Source organism: Leopardus geoffroyi, chromosome D1, assembly GCF_018350155.1.
Source record: "Leopardus geoffroyi isolate Oge1 chromosome D1, O.geoffroyi_Oge1_pat1.0, whole genome shotgun sequence".
NCBI lineage: Eukaryota > Metazoa > Chordata > Mammalia > Carnivora > Felidae > Leopardus > Leopardus geoffroyi.
This window is the reverse complement of record NC_059329.1, coordinates 30,707,116-30,733,069: the sequence shown is the minus strand read 5'-3', so window position 1 is coordinate 30,733,069 and position 25,954 is coordinate 30,707,116. Positions and strand designations below refer to the sequence as shown.

The 25,954-nt window shown below is 37.4% G+C and overlaps 1 protein-coding gene across 5 annotated transcripts in view; it reads left to right on the top strand.

Moving 5' to 3' along the window:
- Window positions 1–25,954, top strand: part of NCAPD3 (non-SMC condensin II complex subunit D3) — a 68,671-nt gene that overhangs the window by 2,462 nt on the left and 40,255 nt on the right. For 3 of the 5 annotated variants that reach the window (XM_045483518.1, XM_045483519.1, XM_045483523.1), the window contains 12 exons: window positions 1,417–1,579; window positions 10,504–10,688; window positions 11,334–11,498; window positions 11,603–11,664; window positions 11,860–11,947; window positions 13,684–13,817; window positions 15,225–15,297; window positions 17,038–17,163; window positions 17,295–17,547; window positions 19,098–19,154; window positions 19,411–19,500; window positions 25,139–25,212. In XM_045483518.1, the coding sequence (XP_045339474.1) occupies window positions 1,417–1,579; window positions 10,504–10,688; window positions 11,334–11,498; window positions 11,603–11,664; window positions 11,860–11,947; window positions 13,684–13,817; window positions 15,225–15,297; window positions 17,038–17,163; window positions 17,295–17,547; window positions 19,098–19,154; window positions 19,411–19,500; window positions 25,139–25,212 (1,470 nt within the window). The remainder of the gene's footprint in view (window positions 1–1,416; window positions 1,580–10,503; window positions 10,689–11,333; window positions 11,499–11,602; window positions 11,665–11,859; window positions 11,948–13,683; window positions 13,818–15,224; window positions 15,298–17,037; window positions 17,164–17,294; window positions 17,548–19,097; window positions 19,155–19,410; window positions 19,501–25,138; window positions 25,213–25,954) is intronic. The other 2 variants (XM_045483522.1, XM_045483521.1) reach the window with 1 other exon arrangement.

Here is a 25,954-nt window from a genome sequence, read left to right as displayed (position 1 = left end):
AAAAAAAAATCGAACCAGCCATCTTAGGTGTTAGAAGTGGAAGATGAAAGTCATAATCTGAAGCTTAGCCTTTTTAGTATACAGTTCATAAGGAGTATGGTAAGGATAGCATAAAGAATGTGGTTTGTCTGTTAGAAAATCCTAGTAGCTAATAGCTAAGTCAAGTGGGGAAATTCAGATTTAGGCTTTGGAATGTGAGATTCTGTTAGGAAATTCTTAGAGAGATGTAACGGGTCACTGGAAATGTGAATTGGAAGACTAGGAAAGAAGGGAAGATTTAATAAAATAGATAGAGTCCTCTCAATTCTGAGTCAAGGTGATGGATGAAGTGCAACAATGCATGAGGTCAGGGAGGAAGAGAAGAGGACAGGACAAGTTTAAAAAAGCTGGTTGAGGGTGACCTATAGGTGCACAGTCGGAGTGTGGAGAGTGTTGATATGAAGACCAGGAAGTGGCCAGGTATCACGTGCTGCAGAGGTCATGGGCAGGCACAGTCACCCTCAGAGGTGATTGGATCATCCTTGATGACCTGTAAGGTCACAGTTACAGGGAAGTGGGGTGGAGCTGAAGTGGCATTAGGAATGAGGAGGTAACTACTATAAAGGTAGGAGGTGATTTCTTCCAGAAGTTTCATGGTGAAAGAATGCAGAGTACTGACAGGATTTTAAATGGGCTCTTCCGTAAAAGTGGCACATGCTAACTAGTGTAGCTAAGCCAAGGCATTACTTGCCATTTTCCCTGTCTTCAGGGGAGCAGCAAGTATAGGGTCTGATTGCTTGAACATCTGTGGGCCTGTGTTTTTTTCAAGGTACTCCAAGATAAATCATATTTAGTTCCCTGCTGTTTATAGAAATAACCTGTTTCCTTATCATGTGTTTAATTGGCAAAACATGGAACCACGATACAATTAATAAAATAGTGGTTTATAGTCTAGGGTATATTTCCTTTCTCACCTTGGCTACTTATGAAATCTGCTGAGGGAGAAACTTTCAGGTATTTCTTTTCCTGTTCCCGTTGCCCATAAGTAAACGGCTCTAATTTCTTCATTTAGTAATTAGAGCGATAAATGATTTTGAGTACATTTAATATAGCTGGATAGGTAACTTCTTAAAGGTCTTACTATAGTTTTTGGCTATGATAATTTCAGAAATATATATGCTTCAAACCTATCCCCAAATTATTTTGATATCTAATTATTTAAATTTCTTATGTACTTATTTATTTTTATAATTTTGAATACTACATTTTAATTTTTTTCAGTCCCTTAGAAGATAGCAAACATTTAGAATTAGGAGCCAGGTTGGTCTTTTTTTTTTTTTTTTTTTAAATAAGGTACTAAATACTTGCAAAAATTAAATAATAGGAAATTTTCCAATTTCTCTAATTATTGGCTTTTATGTTTCTCCCTCCCCACAGAGCATATGGACCTTCTTCATTGAAAACAGTATTTCTCACAGGGCACTGGTGGCATTGTTCTATCACTTTGTTCAAACAGTCCATAAGAAAAGTGTCAGTGTGCAGTATCGACAGTATGGCCTTCATGCTGCTGGGCTTTATTTTCTGCTGCTGGAAGTACCAGGTATGTATATATTTGATCATAAGATAAATATATTTTTGTTTTAAATTTCTACGTTGTTTTGAACTCTTGTATTTCTTTTTCTCACTTATAAAATGAGGCAGGGGCAACCCATCTTATAGAGTCGTTCTAAAAATTAAATACAATGAGTCTGTGAAATACATGGCTTGTTATAGGTGTTCAAGAAATGTGTTTCCTGGGGCGCCTGGGTGGCGCAGTCGGTTGGGCGTCCGACTTCAGCCAGGTCATGATCTCGCGGTCCGTGGGTTCGGGCCCCGCGTCGGGCTCTGGGCTGATGGCTCAGAGCCTGGAGCCTGTTTCCGATTCTGTGTCTCCCTCTCTCTCTGCCCCTCCCCCGTTCATGCTCTGTCTCTCTCTGTCCCAAAAATAAATAAAAAAAACGTTGAAAAAAAAATTTGAAAAAAAAAAAAAAAAAAAAGAAATGTGTTTCCTTTGTTTCTTTAAATTTTTTTTTTTTTTGGTGTTTATTTATTTTTGAGAGAGACAAAGACAGAATGCAAGTGGGTTAGGGGCAGAGAGAGAGGGAGACATAGAAACAGAAGCAGGCTCCAGGCTCTGAGCTGTCAGCAAAGAGTCTGACATGGGGCTCGAACTCACGAGCTGTGAGATCATGACCTGAGCCGAAGTCAGACACTCAACCGACTGAGCCACCCAGGCGCCCCAAGCCTCGTTTCTTTAAGTGTGTTTGTTTTGTAATATGCTGTGTCTATAACCTAATACGGTTAATATCAGAGGGATAAGGCTGAAGGGGTTTGTTTCCAAGCTATAAGAGCTCCATTCCCACCCACCACCATCTAGTATAAAAACCTGATACCACCCACTCATCTCCTGACTCCCCGTCCAGACTGAGAAAGACTGCTGGAGAGTCATTGTTATACATATATCTCTCTCCTATGCAGATATGGAAAAATAGGTTAAAACCATTCTAATAAAGAAAACATGAGAATAGCTAGTAATGCTTGATGAAGGAAAGCACAGGAAAGGAGTCTATTTATGAGCACTGTTCTACTTCCCTTATTGTCAGAGCGCTCAGGTGGCTGTTCCTCCTGTGCGCAATAAAGGAGTCCCTTCTACACACCCCAAACCTAAGGTAAGAGAGGCTGGAACAGAGGGAGATGTGGCTGGAGAACCTAAAGTTCATATAGACAAGAAAATCACAAGATTAGTCAGCATTTATGCTGCTTGTCATAGTTTACACAAGTTCATTTGTAATGAATGTTAAGGATTTATTCCATGTGATTGGGAATTGGTAAAAAGACATATAAAGCCTTGGACATTAATTTATATTATTGTTAAAGCTCCCAATCATGACTTTTGAAATAAGTTCCTAAAGACTTTAGTTGCTAAGCAATATCTCAGTTGGAACTGAATTGTCTCACAGAAGAGTGGTGATTTTAGGAACCCAGTTTTACTCTTTTCTTCCCTTGCTAGATGCAGATCCTTCTGATTAAGGTTGAGATTTATGCCAAAGCAAAGAGTGTTGTTCATTATTGGCTACTTGCATCTTTCCAGAGAGTGTTTTTGCTAATTACCTTCTGTTTTTAAATGTTTCCAGATTATGGTTGGGATGCTGTTGATACTTAATTTTTAATCATAGTGTGTTCTTTTTCAAGATGTTTTGGTTATTCTGGGTCCCTTTTATTTCCATGTGAATTGTAGGAGTTACATGTCAATTTCTGCCCAAAAAAAGGCTTCTACGATTTTGACAGTTACTGCACTGAATTTATAGATCAATTTGGGGAGTATTGCCATCTTAACAACATTACGTCTTCTGATCCATGAACACAGGATGTCTTTCCATTTAGGTCTTCTCTAATTTGTTTCAATGACATTTTATACTTTCCAACGTACACTTACTTGGTTAAACTTATACCTAAGTATTTTATTCTTTTCCGTGCTATTGTAGATGAAATTGTTTTCTCGATTTCATTTTCAGATTGTTTACTGGTAGTGTGTAGAAGTACAATTTATCTACTTATTTATTATTTAAGTATAGTCAATATACAACGTTATGTTAATTTTAGGTGTACAATATAGTGTTTGGATAAGTCTGTATGAAAAGTCTGTACCTTATGCTATGCTCACCACAAGTGAGGCTATCATCTGTCACCACTCAATGCTGTCACAGTACCATTGAGTATATTCCCTGTGCTGTGCATTTTATCCCCATAACTTACTCATTCTGTAACTGGAAGCCTGTACCTTCCACTTCCCCTCACCCATTTTGCCCATCTCCCAACCCCTCTCCCCTTTACCAACTACCAGTTTGTTCTCTGTGTTTATGGATTGTTTCAGCTTTTTTTGTTTGTTTTGTGTTTAGTTTTCACTTATATGTGAAATCATATGATATTTGTCTGACATTTCTTTTTTTGTTGTTTGTTTTTAACATTTATTGATTTTTGAGAGACAGAGACAGTGTGAGCAGGGGAAGGGCAGAGAGAGAGGGAGACACAGAATCTGAAGCAGGCTCCAGGCTCCAAGCTGTCAGCACAGAGCCCAACCCGGGTCTCGAACTCACAGACCACGAGTTCATGACCTAAGCCGAAGTCAGACGCTTAACCCACTGAGCCACCCAGGCTCCCCGTTGTCTGACTTATTTCATTTAGCACATACCCTCTAGGTCCATCTGTGTTGTTGCAAAAGGCAAGATTTCATTCTTTTTTTATAGCTGAGTAATATTCCATTACTTCCATCTCACATCTTCTTTATCCATTCATCTATTGATGGGATTTTAGATTGCTTCCATGTCTTGACTATTGTAAATAATGCTGCAGTGAACATAGGGGTGCATTTATATTTTTGATTTAGTGTTTTTCTTTGGATAGATACCCAGTAGTGGAATTACTGGATTATAGGGTATGTCAATTTTTAATTTTATGAGGAACTTCTGTGCTATTTCCTTTCCATGGTGGCTGTACCAATATTACCACCAATAGTGCATGAGGATTCCTTTCTCTCCACATCCTCGCGAACATTTGTCATTTCTTGTCTTTTTGATTTTAGTCATTCTGGCAGGTGTGAGGTTGTATCTCATTGTGGTTTTAATTTGCGTTTCCCTGATGATTAGTATTTTTGAACTTCTTTTCATGTGCCTGTTGGCCATTTGTATGTCTTTTTTGGAAAACTGTCTATTCAGGTCTTCTGCCTTTTTCAAATCAGAAAAGTACAGTTGATTTTTTATTACTGATCTCATACCCTGCAACTTTGCTGAACTCATTTATTGTTCCTAATAAGATTTTCTATATATAAGATTATGTTGCTTGTAAGTAGACATAATTTTACTTCTTTTCCAGTTTGGGTGCCTTTTATTTCTTTTTATTCCCTAATTGCCCTGGTTAGGTCCTTCAGTATAGTACTGAGCAGAAGTCAGGAGGTGGGCATCTTGTCTTGTTCCTGATCTCAGAAGGAAAACTTTCAGTATTTTGTCCTTAAGTATATGATATTTGCTGTGATTGTTGTAAGAATCACCTTTATGAGATTGTTGTTCCTAGTTTGTTGAATGTTTTATTATGAAAGGGTATTAGATTTTGTTATTTGCTTTTTTGTATCTGTGGGATGGTCTTGTGGTTCTTTTTTCCAATAATAGAATGTATTATGTTGATAGATTTTCATGTTAAACTAGTTTTGCATTTCCTTGATGATAGTGTATAACCTTTATATGTGTTGTCAGATTTTGTTAGCTAATATTTTATTGAAGATTTTGCATCTGTATTCATAAAGGACATTCTTTTTTTGATATGCCTTTGTCTGGCCTGGGTTTCAGGATACCAGTCTCATAGAATGAGTTGGGTAGTGTTCTTGCCTTTTTTATATTTTGGAAGTATGTGAAGAGCTGGTTGTTCTTCTGCCTTAAATTTTTGGTAGAATTCAATAATGAAGTCATGTAGGCATGCAGTTTGCTTGGAAATATTTTTGTTTGCAGAATCCGTAGTGATATGTCTTCTTTCATGTCTGATTGATAATTTGTATTCCTTTTGTTGTTGTTTTCATCCCTGTAGATAGAGGTTTATTAATTGTATTCATCATTTCAAAGAACCACTTTTTTTTTTTTTTTTAATTTTTTTTTTTCAACGTTTATTTATTTTTGGGACAGAGAGAGACAGAGCATGAACAGGGGAGGGGCAGAGAGAGAGGCAGACACAGAATCGGAAACAGGCTCCAGGCTCTGAGCCATCAGCCCAGAGCCCGACACGGGGCTCGAACTCACGGACCGCGAGATCGTGACCTGGCTGAAGTCGGACGCTTAACCGACTGCGCCACCCAGGCGCCCCATCAAAGAACCACTTTTGATGTTATTGATTATACTCTATTCTTTGTCCATTTCTTATTTCAGTGATTTTGGTCTTTTATTGCCTTCCATCTTACTTTGGTTTAATTTGCTTTTATTCTGATTTCTTAAGGTGGTTGCTTAGATCTTTGTTCTTGCTTACTTCTCTTATCTGGCAAATTTCCCTATGTACTGCTTTATCTGCACCCTGCAAATTCTGATGATTTGTTTTCATTATCATTGAAGCCAAAGCAGTTTTCTGATTTTTCTTGTGATTTCTCCTTACACCTCTGAGTTATTTAATAGTGTATCCAATTTCCAAATATTTGAGGACTATCCTGAAATGTTATTACAGGGCTTAGGGGTACTGACCTCTCCCACAGTCAAAAATCCCTGTGTAACTCTTGACTCCCCATAACTTAACTAATAGCTTACTGTTGACCAGAAGCCTTACCAATAACATAAACAGTCAATTAACACATATTATTGTGTATTTATTTTATACTGTTTTCTTACAATACAGTAAGCTAAAGAAAAGAAAATGTTATTAAGAAAATCATAAAGAAAACACATTACAGTACTATACTGTATTTATCGGTACCATAAGTTTACATTATTTCTTTACAAGATGAATTGTCTTGCTGTGAGTACCTATATCAGTGTTGTCTTATGGGATACAAAACACTTTAGGTGTTATATGTATTATTAACATTAGACAAAAAAATAAAAAGATAACATGAAAAAGGAATTCATATTTATTTATAGGTATAACGATTCATGCATTGATAAGAAGCAGCAAAATGATTGCTTTATGGTAGTGTAGTATAAGATTAGTTCAGGGGTCCTGGGCTATACACTAATGAATGAATCATTATGAAGTTTTTATGGCATACAGTATTACAGCTGTATTCATAATGCTGCATTGGAAACATTGTTACATTAAAAAAAAAAACAAAAACACCTGTGATGATAGGCTGATACGCAGTTTCTTCGGTTACCAGAGAAAAAGAGATACTATATAGTAATGTAACTCTTTGAAACTGAAGTTCTTTTTTTTTGTTTTTAAGTTTATTTATTTTGAGAGAGAGAGTGAGAGAGCACATGGGTGACCAGGGGGAGGGACGGAGAGAGAGAGAACAAATCCCAAGCAGGCTCTGCACCGACAGTGTGTTAGCCCAATGTAGGACTCAAACTCACGAACCATGAGATCATGACGCGAGCTGAGATCAAAAGTTGGATGCTTAACCAACTGAGTTACCCAGGCTCCCCTGAAACTAAAGTTCTTTTTAAAGTTTATTTATTTTGAGAGAGAGCGAGAGAGCAGGAGAGGGGCAGGGAGAGAGGGAGAGAGAGAATCCCAAGCAGGCCCTGCACTGTCAGTGTGGAGCTTGACATGGGGCTGAAACTCCCAAACCATGAGATCATGACCTGAGCCAAAATAAGAGTTGGATGCTGAACCAACTGAGCCACCCAGGTGCCCCTAAAGTTCTAAAACAGTAAGAAAATTAACATATTGTTAATTTTATGTTAAATATCACTCACTGTATACCTATGTAAGAATAGGCTGTCCACTTCTACTCAAATCTTGCACATGGTGTCCTACACTGTGAATACTTAGGTAATGATGATGAGAACACAGAAACACCTTGTATAGTTCTTGCTGTACACTTATTAGATGTTCACACGAAGATAACACATGCACAGCAGATAAGATCACTGACTGTACAGCATGATGATTATTTGTTGTTCATTAATTGGAAGTGGACCATCAGAAAGGTCTTCATCGTCGTCTTCATGTTGAGTAGGCTGAGGAGGAGGAGGAGAACGAGCTGGGGTTGGTCTTGCTGTCTCAGAGGTGGAAAGAGAGGTACACACAGGTCATTTCACAGAAATACATTGTAATTGGTCTGAATTTTTGCTTTTTCATTTATCTAAAGATGTTTCTGTATGGTACCAATCCTTTATCCATCATTTGTTGTAGTTTCAGTGCCCATATCATAGAAGAGTCCGTGTAATAAAAGAAAGGAGTGAAAAGCAGTCTTAAATGATCAGAACCTTCTGCTAGATTGTCTAACATCGATTTGTTTTCTGGCACTTCTTTTTTTTTTTTTTTTTAATGTTTATTTATTTTGATAGAGACAACATGAGCAGAGTAGAGGCAGAGAGAGAGAGAGGGAGAGACAGAATTGCAAGTAAGCTCTGCACTATTGGTGCAGAGCCCGAAGCAGGGCTTCATCCCACGAACCATGAGATCATGACCTGAGATGAAATCAAGAGTCAGACACCTAACTGACCGGAGCTACCCGGGCACCCCTGTTAGTGTCTTCTTTCTCATTGTCTGGCACTGGTTCAGAGGCACATCATCTTCTGTTCATTCCTATGGTGTTGGGCCTGTTAGCTCTTGAATTTCTCCAAGATCTATATCTTGAACCCCCCCCACACACACACACACATTTTTTTGCCATATCCACAATCTCTTTCATGATTTCCTTGATTGGCTCTGTCATAAGTCCTGTGAAGTCATACACAAAATGTGGACACAGTTTTCTCCAGCAGGAATTTATTGTTTGGAGCTGGATGGCTTTCATGGCTTCTTCCATAACAACAGTGGCATCTTCAGTGGTGTAATCCTTCTAGACTTCGATGGTGTGCCCTCTGTCAGGATTGTCTTCCATAGGGTTGACAGTCCTTTCCATGGAGTACTGTGTGTAATGAACCTTAAAAGTCTTTATGACTCCCTATCTAGAGATTGTATTAGAGATGTGTCTGGGGGCAAGTAGATCCCTGCCTTTTGTCTTGAACTCATGGGGTTCTGGGTGGCCAAGGGCTTTGTCCAATATCAAAAGAACTTTAAAAGGCAGTCGTTTATTGGCAGGGTACTTCCTGACTTCAGGGACAAAGCATCAATGGAACCAATCCAAAAAATGGGTTCTCATTATCTAGGCCTTCTTGTTTTAAAACCAAAGGACTGTCAACTAGTGTTTATCTTTTCCCTTCAAGGCTCTAGGGTTAGCAGCTATATAGAAAAGTGCAGTCTTGGGGCGCCTGGGTGGCGCAGTCGGTTAAGCGTCCGACTTCAGCCAGGTCACGATCTCGCGGTCTGTGAGTTCGAGCCCCGCGTCGGGCTCTGGGCTGATGGCTCAGAGCCTGGAGCCTGTTTCCGATTGTGTCTCCCTCTCTCTCTGCCCCTCCCCCGTTCATGCTCTGTCTCTCTCTGTCCCCAAAATAAATAAACGTTGAAAAAAAAAAAAAATTAAAAAAAAAAAAGAAAAGTGCAGTCTTGATCATAAACCTGACTGCATTTGCACAAAACAATAGAGCTAACCTATCCCTTCCTACCTTAAATCCTGGTGCTTGCTTCTCTCCCTCAACTAATAAATGTCCTTTGTGATGTTTTTCTCCAGAATCAGGCACTTTTGTCTGCATTAAAAACTTGTTCAGGCAGATGTCCTTTCTCCTCAGTGATTTTCTTAAAGGTGTCTGGGAACTTGTCTGCTTGCCTTTTGGTTGGTGGAAGCTGTTTCTCCTGTTATCATGACACTTTTTTAAGCCAAATCTCTTTCTAAAGTTATCAAACCATCCTTTGCTGACATTAAATTCTCTTACTTTAGATCCTTCACCTTCCTTTTGCTTTAAGTTGTCATATAATGACTTTGCTTTTTCTTGAATCATATCGGTATAGCTTTCTAATAACAATCCTGCACCCACATAAAGCTGCACTTTCTTTTCTTTTCTTTTTTTTTTAATGTTTATTTTGAGAAAGAGAGAGAGCACAAGCAGGGGGGGTACGGAGAGGGAGAGAGACAGAGAATCCGAAGCAGGCTCTGTGCTGTCAGTGCAGGAGAGAGACAGAATCCGAAGTCAGGCTGCTCCTTGTAATGTCATGAATTCTCTTTGTTTCTTGTGAGCACTTCACTAGTGGCACTTCGTATGGGCTCCATGGTGTTGTTCACAGTTTGCAGCACTGGACTAAACACAGTGAAAAATACTCAAAAACTGCGAGAGATCACTTTTTCCTGCAATACACAGTTTACTGTAGAGACAATCTGCTTATACTGAGATGATTAGCATCAAATGGTGTTAAGTGGGTACCCACAGTATTCAAGCTCATTGCAATATGAATGGGAGGTGGCTATAAAATTATGACAGTAGTACAGTAGCTGTATGCCATTATAACTTAACACTACATTTTTATGTTTTTATTTCTCTCAACCATGCATTCCACCACATACAGCCTGTAAGTGTTGTGTGTGTAAGTTTTGATAAACTTTAACTTTTATGATAGGTTTGTATGTATTTCATGGTAGTAAATTATAAAACAGACTAGTGTCTACATATATTCAATGCATTAATGACATCCTTTTTTAAAAATTCTTTTTATTTTTGGGACATCTGGGTGACTTAATCGGTTAAGCATCCAGCTCTTGGTTTTGGCTCAGTTCATGTGTGGTCGCGTGGTTTCAAGAGTTTGGGGCCCGCGTCAGGCTCTGCACTGGCAGCGTGGAACTTGCTTGGGATTGTCTCTCTCTCCCTCTCTCTCTGCCCTTCCCCCACTTGCACTGTCTCTGTCTTTCTCAAATACGTAAACTTAAAAAAAAAAAAAAGACAAATCTAACCCACTTTTATTCTTTATGTATAGGCAGTGTAGCCAATCAAGTATTCCACCAGGTGATGTTTGACAAATGTATTCAGATTCTAAAGAAGAGTTGGCCTCAGGAATCTAACTTGAATCGGAAAAGAAAGAAAGAACAGCCTAAGAACACTGAGGCTAATCCAAGAGGAAATAGGAAAAGAGGAAAGCCACCCAGGAAAGAAGATATTGAGGTAAGAAGTAAGTAGAATAATAAAATGTATCTGTACCAACACATGATTGTGATATAAGAGTTAACTTTATATTAAAATATGGTTTCAGGCATTATGATTACAACCAAATGATCCTAAAGCATCATCAGGTTTCCAGTGTGACTTTAAGTTGCTTCGCAGGCTTCATTTACTGCTGAGAATATATATCTCTACCTTTTCATCTTTCCAGCCTCCCCATAATCTCTCCCCAGCCTTGTTCCCAGGTATGCTTGACAACATCCGAACGTGTATATTTGCACATCATCTGTTGTCATCAGAGAGGATGGTTGAAGTATCCTGAGGACTCATGTCCATAAGAGCATAATGGAATAACATTAATTCCAAATTCTTGTGTGCTGACTAGGTAGAGAAAACTTCCAAGAAACATAAGAATTCCCATTGACACAAAAATGCAGAGCTTAAAACTACTGTACAGTCATCTAGTCCAATGATTTACTGTTCTGGCTGTGGAGACAGAGCAGTTAAGGGACCCGATCAGGGTCCCATAACCTCAGAAGCTCAGCAACCACCTGGAGTTTAACGGACTTGATCTGAGTACATTGAAAACCATTGGACAAAGTGTTAGGCATTACTATGCAGTCACCTATATATTGCTTTATAATCTAGGTGGATGAACTAGAAGAACAGGAAGATGAGGAAAGTATTTGCTTTTCTGCCCGAGACCTTTGTCAAATTCGAAATGCCATCTTTCACCTATTGAAGAATTTTTTACGGCTTCTGTCCAAGTTTTCCCTGAAAGAAAAGCCACAGTGTATACAGAATTGTATAGAAGTAAGTGAGAATTCCAAAAATCCTTGGGGCAACCTCAGAAGGGCAGAGATGATGGCTAATACTTAATGAATAGGAATAATCAGGCCTCTTCTTCTATTTTCTAGGTCTTTGTTGCATTAACTAATTTTGAACCAGTTCTTCATGAATTTCATGTTACACAGGCCAGGTGAGGCTCTCATTCTTCCAATGCTGAAATTTAAATGTAATGTAATAAATTTTGATCTCACAGAAGTATAAATGCTATTTTATCCTAATTGGCACATAGATAGAGTTTATTCATTTGGATGTGGTTGATTATAGGGTTAGTGAATATTCCAAATAAAATCATATCCGTTAACTAATCTTCTGTGTTTTTCTTTAGAAGCCTTAACCAAGCAAAGTACATACCAGAACTGGCCTATCATGGATTGTATTTGCTATGCTCCCCGATTCATGGAGAGGGAGATAAGGTAAAGGAGACAAGGACTTAATTTAGTTCCTAGTTGAATTGAAAGAATCTGAATCATAATGGAAAACCATTGGCAGCATTTGATGTGATGCCATTTTAACTAGGTCATTTTCACGACTCTGTATCATGTGTAGCATAAAAAGCATCACCACTTCTATTTGCTGCCTATTCTTCATAACCAAACTGATATTCAAATACTTGGAGGCCATGGCAAATTATTGTTAGGTTTCATACATAAAAAATGGTTCCAGTGTAGATTAGATAGGAAGAACACTGAACAGGGTGTTATATTTAGAGAAATAGTTACCAGGTTGTTCTGAAAAGACTAGACAGTCATGGAATTTTCAAGTTTTCCTTGGCAGTGCTTGGCAAGTTTCATGTGCACTTCAGTATTTCTAAAATGTTTATATCATTTTAGTTGATAATTCTACAGAAATATTACTAGTTATCATTCCTGGTTAGTATTCATATGTGGATTTTGCCCCTTGAGCTGCCTTATCAGTATCACTATCTAAACATTGGAGTCAAGGATGTTTTAGCATTATGGTGTTAATACACTTGTATATCATTAATAAAACAAGATCATGCCAAAAATGTGATAGACTGAAGTCATATGACTTTTGGTGGCTGTGCTACACATAATTTCTAGGGCGCGTTACATGGTGGTTAATAAGAAGGTTTGAGGCTCTCGGGCCAGGTTTTGTACACCTGTGTTTCAATTCTGGCTCCACCCTGTCTAGCTGTGTATTCTTGTATGAGGTACTCAGCCTTTCCAAAGCCTCAATCTTCTTAGGTGTGTCAGGAGGAGTAAATGAAAGAATGCCTTTCAGATGTGGAACATAATGCTTGTTTAGAAAATGTGCTATATTTTATAATTTATTATACCGTTGTCATTTCTGTGTTTAAAGTATGGCTGTGTTAGAACTCACATGAATGCTTTCAATTTCCATGCTCTTGATAACATTGTAAAGATTAGCTGGATTGGGAAATTTATGCCTTTAGGTCCACAGTGGCTCTAAAGATGTAGGATTTTTTTAATTGTGAAAGTATTGACTTGATGTTAGACAATGTCGGTCGGGTTCAGCCAGACTTTTAATCACTTGACTTTGGGCAGTTCACCTTTGGAATCTCTTTTATTAGGTGTAAAGTGGAAATAATAATACATATGAAGTAGGAATGCCTTGCTTACCTCCTGTAGTTTTTGTGAGGTTTAAGATCAAATATAGTAAAATCTAGTAATACATATGAACTTAACACAATGCCTGCCACATATTTGGTTTTCAGTACATGTTTTATTTACAGAATGAATGAATTGGTTAGGTGAGTAAATTATATGAGAAATGTTGGAAGGTGCAGTGTAAACTTCAGGAAAATTCAAGTGTAAAGTATTCTTGTTTCTGTAAGAGATTCTGTGAGAGATTATCAGTAGCATTTTTTTGCCGTTTAGAAGTGACAATTAATTCTCTATTTGCCCTAATTTCAGGGCTGCAGTTTGAGAGGGTGAGGAGAGAAACTAAATGATATTCCTGTCATTATCTATAAGCAGTGTTTTCATACTGTTTTCATCATGTGTTGATTGAATACTTGGTAATTGTCCGAGAAACATTTCCAGTGGTCGCCCAAAAGCTGTGTTAATCTGACTTATCTTCTTGGAATGGTTTACTGTGGTCTGCATGTCTATCTTTGAGGCCCTTGAATTCTCAATCATGCCTTAAATAGAATTTTCTTCTCTTCCAGGTTATAGGTTGTGTTTTCCATCAAATGCTAAATGTGATATTAATGGTAGAAGCAGGCGAAGGAGCCCATCGTGCTCCCCTTACTGTTACATCACCAGTGATCAACAGTAGAAACCAGGCAGTGCAGTTCATCAGGTGAAGCACACACAGCTTGGCATTTTACTCTCTTTATCACTCTCCCTTAAGTCTTCTGGGCCCTGTATTACCGAGGTTACTGACACCTATGGAAACTAACAGATTTCTGTCCTGTTGTGGTTTTGGGATCAAAGTAAAGTACCTCAGAGCTCCTGTGGTTCATGTGGTCTAGGTCACTGTTGGTAGCCTTTCCACTGGGGCTTTGTTGAGGGATACAGAATCTAATTCATGGGCTAGCACCAGCCTCCAGCTTGATTCCCACCAGCTTGTAAGGCCAGGCACTGAGCAATGACAGTTATTTCTTTTATGTTTTATCATTGCCTCGGTGTTTGCCTCTCTTACAGGTCTGTCTTGTTTTTCCCTTTTCTATTTCTGTCTTCTCTGTGTCTCTTTGTTTTTGTTCCTTTGCACTTTTTCTTGTTTCTTCTCACTTTTCCACCCCCCCTCCCCCTACAGGCAGTACTTCCTAAAGGGAAGAATTAAGTTGATTTTTACTTCTCTAGTAATAATTGATAGAGCAGTTTTCTCTCATGAATCACTTAGCTTCACCTAAAAACTTCTGTGTCTCAGCTTTATTGGGGAAAACATATTTGTTATGTCACTGGCTTTTCTTTCCCTCCTTCATTGAATATTTGGCATGCAATGTGGAGGGGGTGGAATGAAGTGGTAAGTATATGAGAGTGTGTATATGCCTGCCGGTATTCAAGGAATGCAGTGTTGTTGGAGATACGGGGTGTGGTTGGTGGAATCCAGGTATAGACTGTCACGTGATCATTGTGCAACTATCTCTTGCTAGGTGTATTTTTATTTTATTTTGACTACAGATTTTTTAAACATTAAGTACATAAGATACTTTTGGTTCTTCCATTAACAGTTTATAATGTCTCCAAGTTCAGTAGTATACATCCAGTGGTACAGATAAACTTAGCATAAAGATGGGTCACATCTGGGCATTATGTAATCTTGGGTTAAAGTTTGGCAGGTACTGTTACAAATCCAATGAAATAGTAGCATTTCACCAAACTACCACACGGTGGTGCTGTGTCTTAATCTATTATTTACCCTGAAAGGATAGACTGTATTTCAGTATTAATGTGAAATTCAATAAATAGTCAAAAGAGTCATTCAAAAATTACAAATTTGCTCCTCTCTGACTGTAGTTGTCTGCTTGGCACCAGCTCTCTAAAACCATACATGGGACGTGGTGAATGGTTTTCTGCTGTGACACTCTGTATTCTTTATTCACTGAGGCAATGTTTGCAATACAGGGTAAATATTTTCAGTATTCAGGCTTTCTAAGATATAGGGGTCATGGTATTTGAGAACAGAGTCAAGAAAAATTGCTATTTTATGTAGTCATAGGTGTATTGTAAACAATGTGGTTTTTATTTATTTATTTTTTAATAGCTCACTTGTGGATGAACTAAAGGAGAATATATTCCCAGTCCTTCGTATCTTACTCCAGCACATCTGTGCCAAGGTACCATTTCCTTTAATAGTATTAGTAATAATAATAATGAAAGGGCATCTGGGTGGCTCAGTTGGTTAAGTATCCAACAATTGATTTTTGCTCAGGTCATGATCTCACAGTTTGTGAGTTTGAGTCTTGCGTCAGGCCCTGTGCTGATGGCACGGAGCCTGCTTGAGATTCTCTCTCCTTCTCTGCCACTCCCCTACATGCACTCTCTCTCAAATATAAATAAATAAATATTTTAAAAAAAGATTTCTCCAAAAATAATAATAATGATAAAAATATATGTGTGAAGGTAAATATCTGTGTTGGTTTTTTTGTTTGTTTTTTTAATAAGTTTTTTTAAGTTTATTTATTTATTTTGAGAGAGCACACAAGCAAGCAAAGGAGGGGCAGAGAGAGAGAGAGACAGAGAGAGAGAGAGAGAGAATCCCAAGCGGGCTCCGTGGTGTCAGTGCAGAGCCTAATGTGGGGCTCAAACCCACAAACTGTGAGATCATGACCTGAGCTGAAACCAAGAGTCAGACACTTAACCAACTGAGCCACCCAGGTGCCCCATGTGTTTGTGTATATATTTGTTTTGGGGAAGAGTCTGTTATCGTTACTGAGAGTAGTTTTATTTAATATTTTCACTACATGTTGCCACGACAGAGTATTCTATTTTGGGTGAAAAACCCTTTTTATTTTGGAAAATTTCACACATATAAATAGAATAGAGTGATGTGTACCCATATTCAACAATTTTATGGCATTAACACACCTATAAGGTATAACTTCCCCAAAACGTATGAACACTAGGGGGTATTTTTTGAAGCAAATTCTATCATAACCATTGATAACTTAAATATTTCCTATGTGTCTCTAAAGGGTAAGAACTCTTGGGGCGCCTGGGTGGCGCAGTCGGTTAAGCGTCCGACTTCAGCCAGGTCACGATCTCGCGGTCCGTGAGTTCGAGCCCCACGTCGGGCTCTGGGCTGATGGCTCAGAGCCTGGAGCCTGTTTCTGATTCTGTGTCTCCCTCTCTCTCTGCCCCTCCCCCGTTCATGCTCTGTCTCTCTCTGTCCCAAAAATAAAATAAACGTTGAAAAAAAAAAAAAAATTTTAAAGGGTAAGAACTCTTTAAAAACATAACCACAGGGGCGCCTGGGTGGCGCAGTCGGTTAAGCGTCCGACTTCAGCCAGGTCACGATCTCGCGGTCCGTGAGTTCGAGCCCCACATCAGGTTCTGGGCTGATGGCTCAGAGCCTGGAGCCTGTTTCCGATTCTGTGTCTCCCTCTCTCTCTGCCCTTCCCCCGTTCATGCTCTGTCTCTCTCTGTCCCAAAAATAAATAAACGTTGAAAAAAAAAAATTAAAAACATAACCACAAAATACACCACACACCAAAGAAAATATATAATAATTTCAAATATCATCAAATATCCAATGTTCAAATTTTTATGATTATCCCTTAAATTTCTATAGCAGTTTAGACAGAGGATTCTTACCTTGAACCCAGTACATTGTAGGAGGTCCATAAACTCTCTGAAATTATGTGCTAAATTTGCATTCCTGAGGAGAGGGCTCATCAATTTCCTATAGGTTAGTTTTCAAAGGTGTCCAAAACCTAAAATTTGTTAGTAATTCCTATAACATTTAAAGATTCACCAAATAGTTACATTCACTAATTTTCCACTTATGTCACAACATGTGTCTCAGTTGTCCTACAGGTAGATATTGGCTGAATGGCCTCTCACTGTTTATGTTTCAGGTGATTGACAAATCAGAGTACCGGACCTATGCAGCCCAGTCCCTGGTCCAGCTGCTCAGCAAGCTTCCCAGTAGGGAATATGCTACATTCATTGCTTGGCTTTACAGATATTCACGAAGTTCCAAGGTAGGAGATACGTCTGCATAAAATCTTGGTTCCTGACTCAGCAACCTCCTGACAGCCAGATCTGAATATGCAAGGAATCCTTTGGTATTTATTCCTGTCTGATGGAGATTTTTATGATTTTGTTTTATCAGATCCCACACAGGGTTTTTACTCTGGATGTTGTCTTAGCTCTGTTGGAACTGCCTGAAAGAGCGGTAGATAACACTCTCTCCTTGGAGCATCAGAAGATCATAAAGCATAAGTTCTTGGTGCAGGAAATTATATTTGACCGTTGTGTAGACAAAGCACCAACCGTCCGCAGCAAGGCACTGTCCAGTTTTGCACACTGCCTGGAGGTGTCTGTTACCACTGCATCAGAGAGCATCCTGGAATTTCTGATTAACAGTAAGTGTGGTGACAGTTGTGACAGGGAGCCTGTCTTGTGCTTGTGGAGAAACTGGACTATAAGGGAATCATTCTTTGTTGTTGCAAAAGTAATAGATACAATATGATATAGTATTAACCTCATAAACCTGTATCAGTATATTTTATGTGAATAACTTTTTAAACATAGTCATACCTTGGAGATACTCTGAGTTTGGTTTCAGGCCACCCACAATGAAGTGTACATTGCAATAAAGCAAGTCAAATGAATTTTTTGGTTTCCCAGTGCATACAAAAGCTATGTTTACACTACACTGTTGTCTATTAAGTGGTACTAGCATTATGCCTTAAAAAAGTACTTATCATAATTTAAAAGTACTTTATTGTTAGGGCACCTGGCTGGCTCAGTTGCTAGAGCACGTGACTCTTGATCTTGGGATTGTAAATTCGAGCCCCACATTGGGTAGAGAGATTACTTAAAAATAAAATCTAAAAAAACCCAAAAAACCTTTATTGCTAAAAATGCTAACCATCATGTGAGCTTTTAACAAGTTGTAATCTCTTTGCTGGTGGAGGGTCTTGCCTCTGTGTTGGTGGTTGCTGAAGGGTGGTTGGCTTTGGCAATTTTTTAAAGTAAGACAGTGAAGTTTGCCTCATCAATTGACTCTTCGCAAATGATTTGTCTGTAGCATGTAGTGCTGTTTGATAGCATTTTAGCCACAGTAGAACTTCTTCCAAAATTGGAGTCCATCCTCTCAAACCCTGCTGCTGCTTTACCAACTAAGTTTATGTGATATTCTAAATCCTCTGTTGTCAAAGCTCTTTCACCAGGAGTAGATCCCATCTCAAGAAACCTCTTTCTTTGCTTGTCTGTAGGAAGGAGCTGTTCATCTGTTCCAAGTTTTATCATGAGATGGCAGCAACACAGTCACATCTTCGAGCTCCACTTCTGATTCTGTTTCTCTTGATATTTTCACATCTGCAGTCAGAACACATATACCATGTATTAAGTTTGCTGTGTTGTATGGGTATGGTTCATGGTACCTGAAAACAATTATAATAGTAAAGTCGAAGATCACTAATCACAGATCACCATAAATATGAAAAAGTTTTAAATATTGTGAGAATTACCAAAACATGGCACAGACACAAAGTAAGCAAATACTGTTGGAAAAATGTCACCCATAGACTTGTATGATATATGGTTACCACAGACTCTCAATTTAAGTGTAGTTTCTGTGAAGCACAATAAAGGGAAGTGCGATAAAACAATGTATGCCTGTAGACAAGCCTGATACATTTGAGAGGTCTTTTAAAGTATTTTAGATATTCCATGTTTTAGAGGTGAGATTGTTGGCTGCCTATACACTACTTTGCATTGTTGGGTAATGGCTGTATTGTGCCTAGTATCCATTTCAAATGCATACAGAGGAGAACATTATTAATTGTCAGCAGTTTGGAATCTGTCTTGTGTTTAGGCCTAATTATCTTGATTTTGATTACTTTGAATATTTGCTTGGGGATTATGATACTATGACATTTTTCCCTCTTATGTGTCTGCTTATTTTTAGGTCCTGCAGTTTCAAGAGCAGACAGCCACCCTGGTACCTTACTGAGAAATTCAGCAGGTAATGGGTCAATATATTTTCCAATATTGAATAATTGTCTTTTTATTTAAAGGACTTGCTGGGTATTTGACATGCTTTTTTCTGTCTCCATATTTACCTATTTTAATATTGAACTTTTTTTCTTTTTCAAGGAAATCGAAATTCATTTCAGTAATATGTAATTTAAATGTGTAATATGTCAGGCTTATATTATTAAGAGGTGTAACAATTTCTTACCTCAATGACTGAGCCTTTTTTAAAATTTATTATTTTTCAGCTTTTCCCTATCAGAGGCAAACACTTAACCCTTCTGGAGGCTCAGGAGTGATCAGTATAGACAACAGTGGTGAAACTGATGGATCTGGGGGTATGTCAGATTTTATCACTGTCAGATGAATGAATAATAACTGTTGGATTTCAACAACTGTAAGTAGAGTCTAAAAAACTTAGAATTTTTTTTCTGACTAATTTATCCTGAAGAATTGGGACATCTTTCTTTCTTCTTAAGAATGGAATAATTTTTATTTTATTGTATCTTTAATTGATGTCCTTGCATTCTGTTTCATCTTAAAGTAAAGAACAAGCTGTGTTCCACTTAGGACGTACCGAACCTCAGTATTTCTGTAATACTTAAGAGAATATCGGGGCACCTGGGTGGCGCAATCGGTTAAGCGTCCGACTTCAGCCAGGTCACGATCTCGCGGTCTGTGAGTTCGAGCCCCGCATCAGGCTCTGGGCTGATGGCTCAGAGCCTGGAGCCTGTTTCCGATTCTGTGTCTCCCTCTCTCTCTGCCCCTCCCCCGTTCATGCTCTGTCTCTCTCTGTCCCAAAAATAAATAAACGTTGAAAAAAAAAAATTAAAAAAATACTTAAGAGAATATTAGCAAATATTTTATTTATTAAAGACAATTGTGAACTCTTGGGATTGCTGACCAAAAAGGGACCAGCTACTAGAGAAAGCGCAGCACAGATTAAATTTGTGTTTGTAGAAAAGTCATCACAAAAAAAAGGGAAAAGATGAAGAATATTATTCTACCCAGTCTTGTTCCTGTTTTTAATTTCTTGTACTTTTTTCACTATGTCATCTTGACTCTGATTAAGGCAACCCAAGAGTTCACCTTTAATATATGATAGGGAACTGTAAATCCAAGCTCCCACTGAAAATGACAATTCAGAATTTAGATTATAATTTCTCTTCATTAATAGTATGAACCGTATTTACTACATGGAATGGTTGTGGGGGTCCTCTCTCCCATGGACTCCAGCACAGGATTCTGAATACGAGGGATGCCTGATCTCCTTCATTGACTTACTGAACCCCGAGTAATCTGGATAGTTTAAATGTTAATGTGATTCAGGAGGGAAAAAAACAAATATGGACTAGATAGTAGGTAGACCTGGAGCCTACTCCTAGATTCTGTTTCTGTCTAGCTGTGTGGTCTTGAGAAAGTCACTTTACTTCTCTGTGCCCCTTATTCATCTGTGAAATGACATAGCATGAAATAGCGGGGAACACACTATAAAGGAGAGGCAGTCTGAGTTCTTGTATCACTTCTGTTGCTAAATAGCTGCTTGACTAAGACATGGAAGTCAGCAAAGCACCCTAATTGTCACTTTCTGAATCTGATACTTTCTCCACCTTTCACAGAGGGGTGTTGTCAGTCTATGAAAATAATGTTAAGAGAAGTGGTTTTTCAAGATAGATAAGTGAGAAAATATGTGTATAGAGGTTTAATTATATAATTAGATTAATTTGTTCTGTTAACATTTATTTGGTCCCTTCTAATCTGTGCTAGGCATTGTAGATACTGACTTTAATAAAACATAGTTCTATCTGTTGGGGAGCAATGGGAGTAATAAATATACATGTATACAGATTTTACATATTTTTATATATATATACAATAGTAAGGTGTGAGATAAGTACTGACGTCAATCTGTAAAGTGTCATGAGGATAATTATTTATTTTGGCCTGAAAGATTAGCATGGAATTGGATATATGGCTAGATATTAGCATGTGTTATTCAAATTATGAGCAGTAATTCAATTTATATATTATCCGAGTTTCTAAAATATAAAAAAAATTATTCTGGAAAAATGTTGAATGTGTTGACTCCAGTCTTAAGTGCTAAGTGCTTTCTTTGTGGTGGGTCTTTTGTTTTGTTTTTGAGATGTAATTCACATACCATAAAACACCATTTAAATAAAGTTTATGATTTAATGGTTTTTAGTGTATTCACAAAATTGATCAATTTTCAGAATGTTTCCTTTGCCAAAAAGAAACCCTGTACTCATTAGCATTTACTCCCCATTCTCCCCCTCCTCCAATTTGCCTGTTTTTGACATTCCATAAATGGAAGCATACAATATGTTTTTTTTTTGTGTGGATGTCTTCTTAGCATAACATTTTCAAGGTTCGTTTATCAGTTGATGGACTTGGGTTGTTTCCATCTTTTGGCGATTATGAATGATGGTGCTATCAACATTCCTGTGCAAATTTTGTATGTAAATATTCATTCCTTTTGGGTGTGTACCTAGGAGTGGAACTGCTGCTGGGTCATGTGCTAACTCTACCTTTATCATTTTGAGGAACTGCCAAACTGTTTTCCAGAGTGGTCACATCATGTTTCAATCCCACTAGCATGTGTAATAAATCTTATTTCTACACATCCTTACCAGCACTTGTCATGTCTATTTATTGTAGCCATCCTAGTGGATGTGAAGTATGTCTCTCACTGTGGTTTTGATTTACATTTTCCTAATGACTCATGATGTTAAGCAAATTTTCATGTGTTTATTGACCATTTATATGTCTTGTTTGGAGAAGTTCTTTGCCCATTTTTTAAAATGGATTATTTGTCTGTATTTTTGAGTTGAAAGGGTTCTTTATATATTTTGGATCCAAATTCCTTATTAGATATATGATTTGCAAATATCTTTTTTTTCTCATTCTGAGGGTTAAATTTTCACTTTCTTGATAGTGTTCTTTGAGGCATGAAACATTTTAGCCTTCATGAAATCTAGCTATCCAATTTCTTTTTTTCTGGTTTGTGCAATTTTGGTGTCATAGCTAAGAAATCACTGCCTAATTTATCACAAAGATTTACATTTATGTTTTCAGAGTTTTGTAATTTTAGCTGTTATGTTTTGCTCTTTGATCAATTTTTAGTTAAACTTTGCATATAATGGGATGTGGGGGTCCATCTTTTGCATGTGAATATCCAGTTTGATGTAGCACCATTTGTTCAAAAGACTTTTTTCTCCTTTGAATGCTCTTGGCACCCTTGTCAAAAATCAGTTGACCACAGACACATGAGCTTATGTACTTTCAGTTCTCTTCCACTGACATTCCATTGTCTTTCTTTATGGCAGTACCGCACTGTGTTGATTACTGGTACTTTATACTAATTTTGAAATCAGGAAGTGTAGGCTCTGCATTCTTGTTCTTGTTTTTCTAGATTGACTTGGCTATTCTGTTTTTCTTATATTTCCATATGAATTTTAGGATCACCTGTCAGTTTCTGAAAGGGAAAAAAAAACAGCTTGGATTTTGGTAAGGATTGATCTGTAGATCACTTTGGGGAGTATTGCCATCTTAACAATATTAAGCCCTTTTGTCCATGAACATGGGATGCCTTTCTCTATATTTAGATTTTCTTTAATTTGTTTCACTGATGTTTTTCAGTTTTCATTGTACAATTCTTGCTCTTTAAGCGTGTTCCTAAAATTTTATTCTTTTTGATGTTATAATAAGTTACATTGGTTTCTTAGTTTCATTTTCTAATTGTTCATTGCTAGTTTTTACAACTGATGTTTGATGATTTGATCTCGTGTCTTGCAACCTTGCTAAATCTGTTACTAGCTCTAATTGTGTGTGTGTGGATTCCTTAGGATTTTCTGTATATAAGCTCATGCCATCTGTGAACAGAGTTTTTTTTCTTTCTTTTCCATCTGGATGTCTTTTCTGTCTTTTCCTTGCCTACTTTCCCTGGCAAGGACCTCTGTACAATGTTGAAAAGAATTGGGGAGAGCAGACATCCTCGTCTTTCTTCTGTACTTAGCTTTCAGTCTTCCACCATTGAGTGTGATGTTAGCTGTGAGTTTTTTTCAGAATGGCTTTTATCAGTGTGACAGAGTTTCCTTCTCTTCTGAGTTTGTTGAGTGTTTTTATTATGGAATGGTGTTGGGTTTTACAAATGCATTTTCCTCATCTGTGGAGAAAATCATGCGGTCTTTGTCCTTTATTATATTGCTGTGGTTTTTTATTACATTGATTTTCATATGTTGAGCCAAGATTTCATTCCTGGTATAAATCCCAAGCATGGTATATAATCCTTTTTGCATCTTGCTAGATTTGATTTGTTGATATTTTGTTGAAGATATCATGTGTGTATTTGCAGGAGATTTTGGTCTATCATTTACTTTTCTTGACATGTATTTATCTGGTTTTGCTCTCAGGGTAATACCGGCTTAATAAAATGAGGTAGGAAGTATTTTCTACCGTTTTTTTAAGTGTTTATGAAGAATTGGTGCTCATATTTGTTTTAACATTTGGTAGAATTCTCCAGTAAAGCCATCTGGTCCTGGACTTCTGTACATGTGTGAGAAGGTTTTCGATTTCCAATTCAATCTCTTTACTTGTTATGGGTATATTCACACTATTTCTTCTTGAGTCAATGTCCATAGTTTTTATCTTTGTAGAAATTTGTTCATTTCATCCAGATTACTTAATATAACATAAAAGTTTTCATAGTATTTCTTTGCAAATCCTTTTTATTTCTGTAATGGCAGCAGTAATGTTTCCTCATTCTTTCCTGATTTTAGCAATTTGAATCTTCTATTTTTTTTCTTAATTAGTCTAGCTAAAAGTTTGTTGATTTTGTTTATCTTTTTCAAGGAACCTACTTTTGATTTCATTGACGTCTTCTATTTCCCATTATTTCGTTTTGTAACATACTTCCTTATACATCAGCGGCTCTCCAAGTAGTTTGGGATCCCTTAGCTTCTCTCAGCCAATCCTTCAAATTAATATTGTTTTCATAATAATATCATAATATCCTTTAGCAGGTCCTTGAAGTTAATATTTTTTTTCATAATAATATCAAGACTTGTACTCTTCAGCATTATGATTTTGAAGTAGAGATGAGAATCTAGATGTTTTTTATTTAGCCAGACATTAAAGAGTTTGCAAAGATGTAAAACAGTGCTATTATTTTCACTAAATTTTTTTTGGAGGGGAAATATAGTTATTTTTTATTTAAAAATATACTGTGCATAGTGGCATATCTTCCTTTTTTAAAATGAACTATTAAATCTCTTTACTGGAGATTTTTACCAAAAAAGCCCTTAGAAGTCTTCAGTGATTTTTTAGTAGTGTAAAGGGGCCTGTGATCAAAAAGTTTTAGGGGCACCTGGGTGGCTCAGTTGGTTGAGCGTCCGACTTGGGCTCATGTATGTCATGATCTCACGGTTCGTGAGTTTGAGCCCCGTGTTGGTCTCTGTGCTGACAGCTCAGAGCCTGGAGACTGCTTCGGATTCTGTGTCTCCCTTTCTCTCTGTTCCTCTCTGCTCACACTGTTTCTCTCTCAAAAATAAATAAAGATTAAAAAAAAAAAAAGTTTTAAAGCTGCTATTTATCTTTAGTCTTAAAAAAAATTATGATTTGGATATTCCTTTTTTGTAGCTAAATAAAATAGAAGAGCCAAATAATTCATTCAGAATTTTAGATGTAAGAGCCAGGATTTAAAACTGAATTTTTAATATTTCAGAATTTGTGCCCTTTTAAAATTACAATACTGTGCCCTTTGCATTATTGTGAATACCTAATTATTTGACTTTTCTTTTTTTTTCTACATTATTTCATACTCAGATTTCTCAGGATTTAAAACAAGCTAATTAGTCAGTTTTTTAGAGTATTTTCTCAGAACTGTGTGGTGAGATGTTAGATGCTATAAATATAGTTTTTCTCAGACTGTATAATGATTCTTTGGCATTTCCTCAACAGTGAGATGTGTCATGGGAATGCTGAAAAAGAGAATCAGGGATGAGAAGACCAATGTCCGGAAGTCTGCACTCCAGGTGTGAGTTTTTCTAGGTATTCTTGAATGTGCTCTTTTTTCAAGCACTAAAAATCTGGAAATATTTCATAAAAATTTTGCCATGCTCATTATTGAACTTGTTTTTCACCTAACATTTGTTCATTTTGATCCCATTGTATGTATAAATTACAGAGATGAACTAAAAGGTTTATCTGTTTTTAAAATTCCTGCTAGGTTGTTGACTTTAAGAATTGCATATTTTGGGGCACCTGGATGGCTCAGTTGGTTAAGCATCTGACTGGTTCAGGTCTTGATCTTGCGGTTTGTGAGTTCAGGCCCTGGGACAGGCTCTGTGCTGACAGGTCAGAGCCTGGAGCCTGTTTCGGATTCTGTGTTTCCCTCTCTCTCTATGGCCCTCCCGCACTTGTGCTCTGTCTGTCTCTCTCTCTCTCTCTCAAAAATAAACATTAAAAAAATTTTTTTAATACAAAAATTTTTAAAAGAATTACATATTTATATTCTTAATTTCTCATTTTAGAATAGGGATTCTTAATCTGGGGACCATGAGTGAATTTTAATAGGGTGCATGTAACCCCCAAAATGGTTTGTAAATACTTGTTTATATAAATGTATGTCAGACTTTCTCCAGAGACAGGCCTGAGCTTTCATCAGATTCTGAAAAGGTGGGATGTTACTGGGTGGAGGGATGGATCTGTACCTCAGAAATGTTAAGAACCACAGACTTAAGTCTTATTTTTGTCTACGGTGTGTCTTTTTTCTAT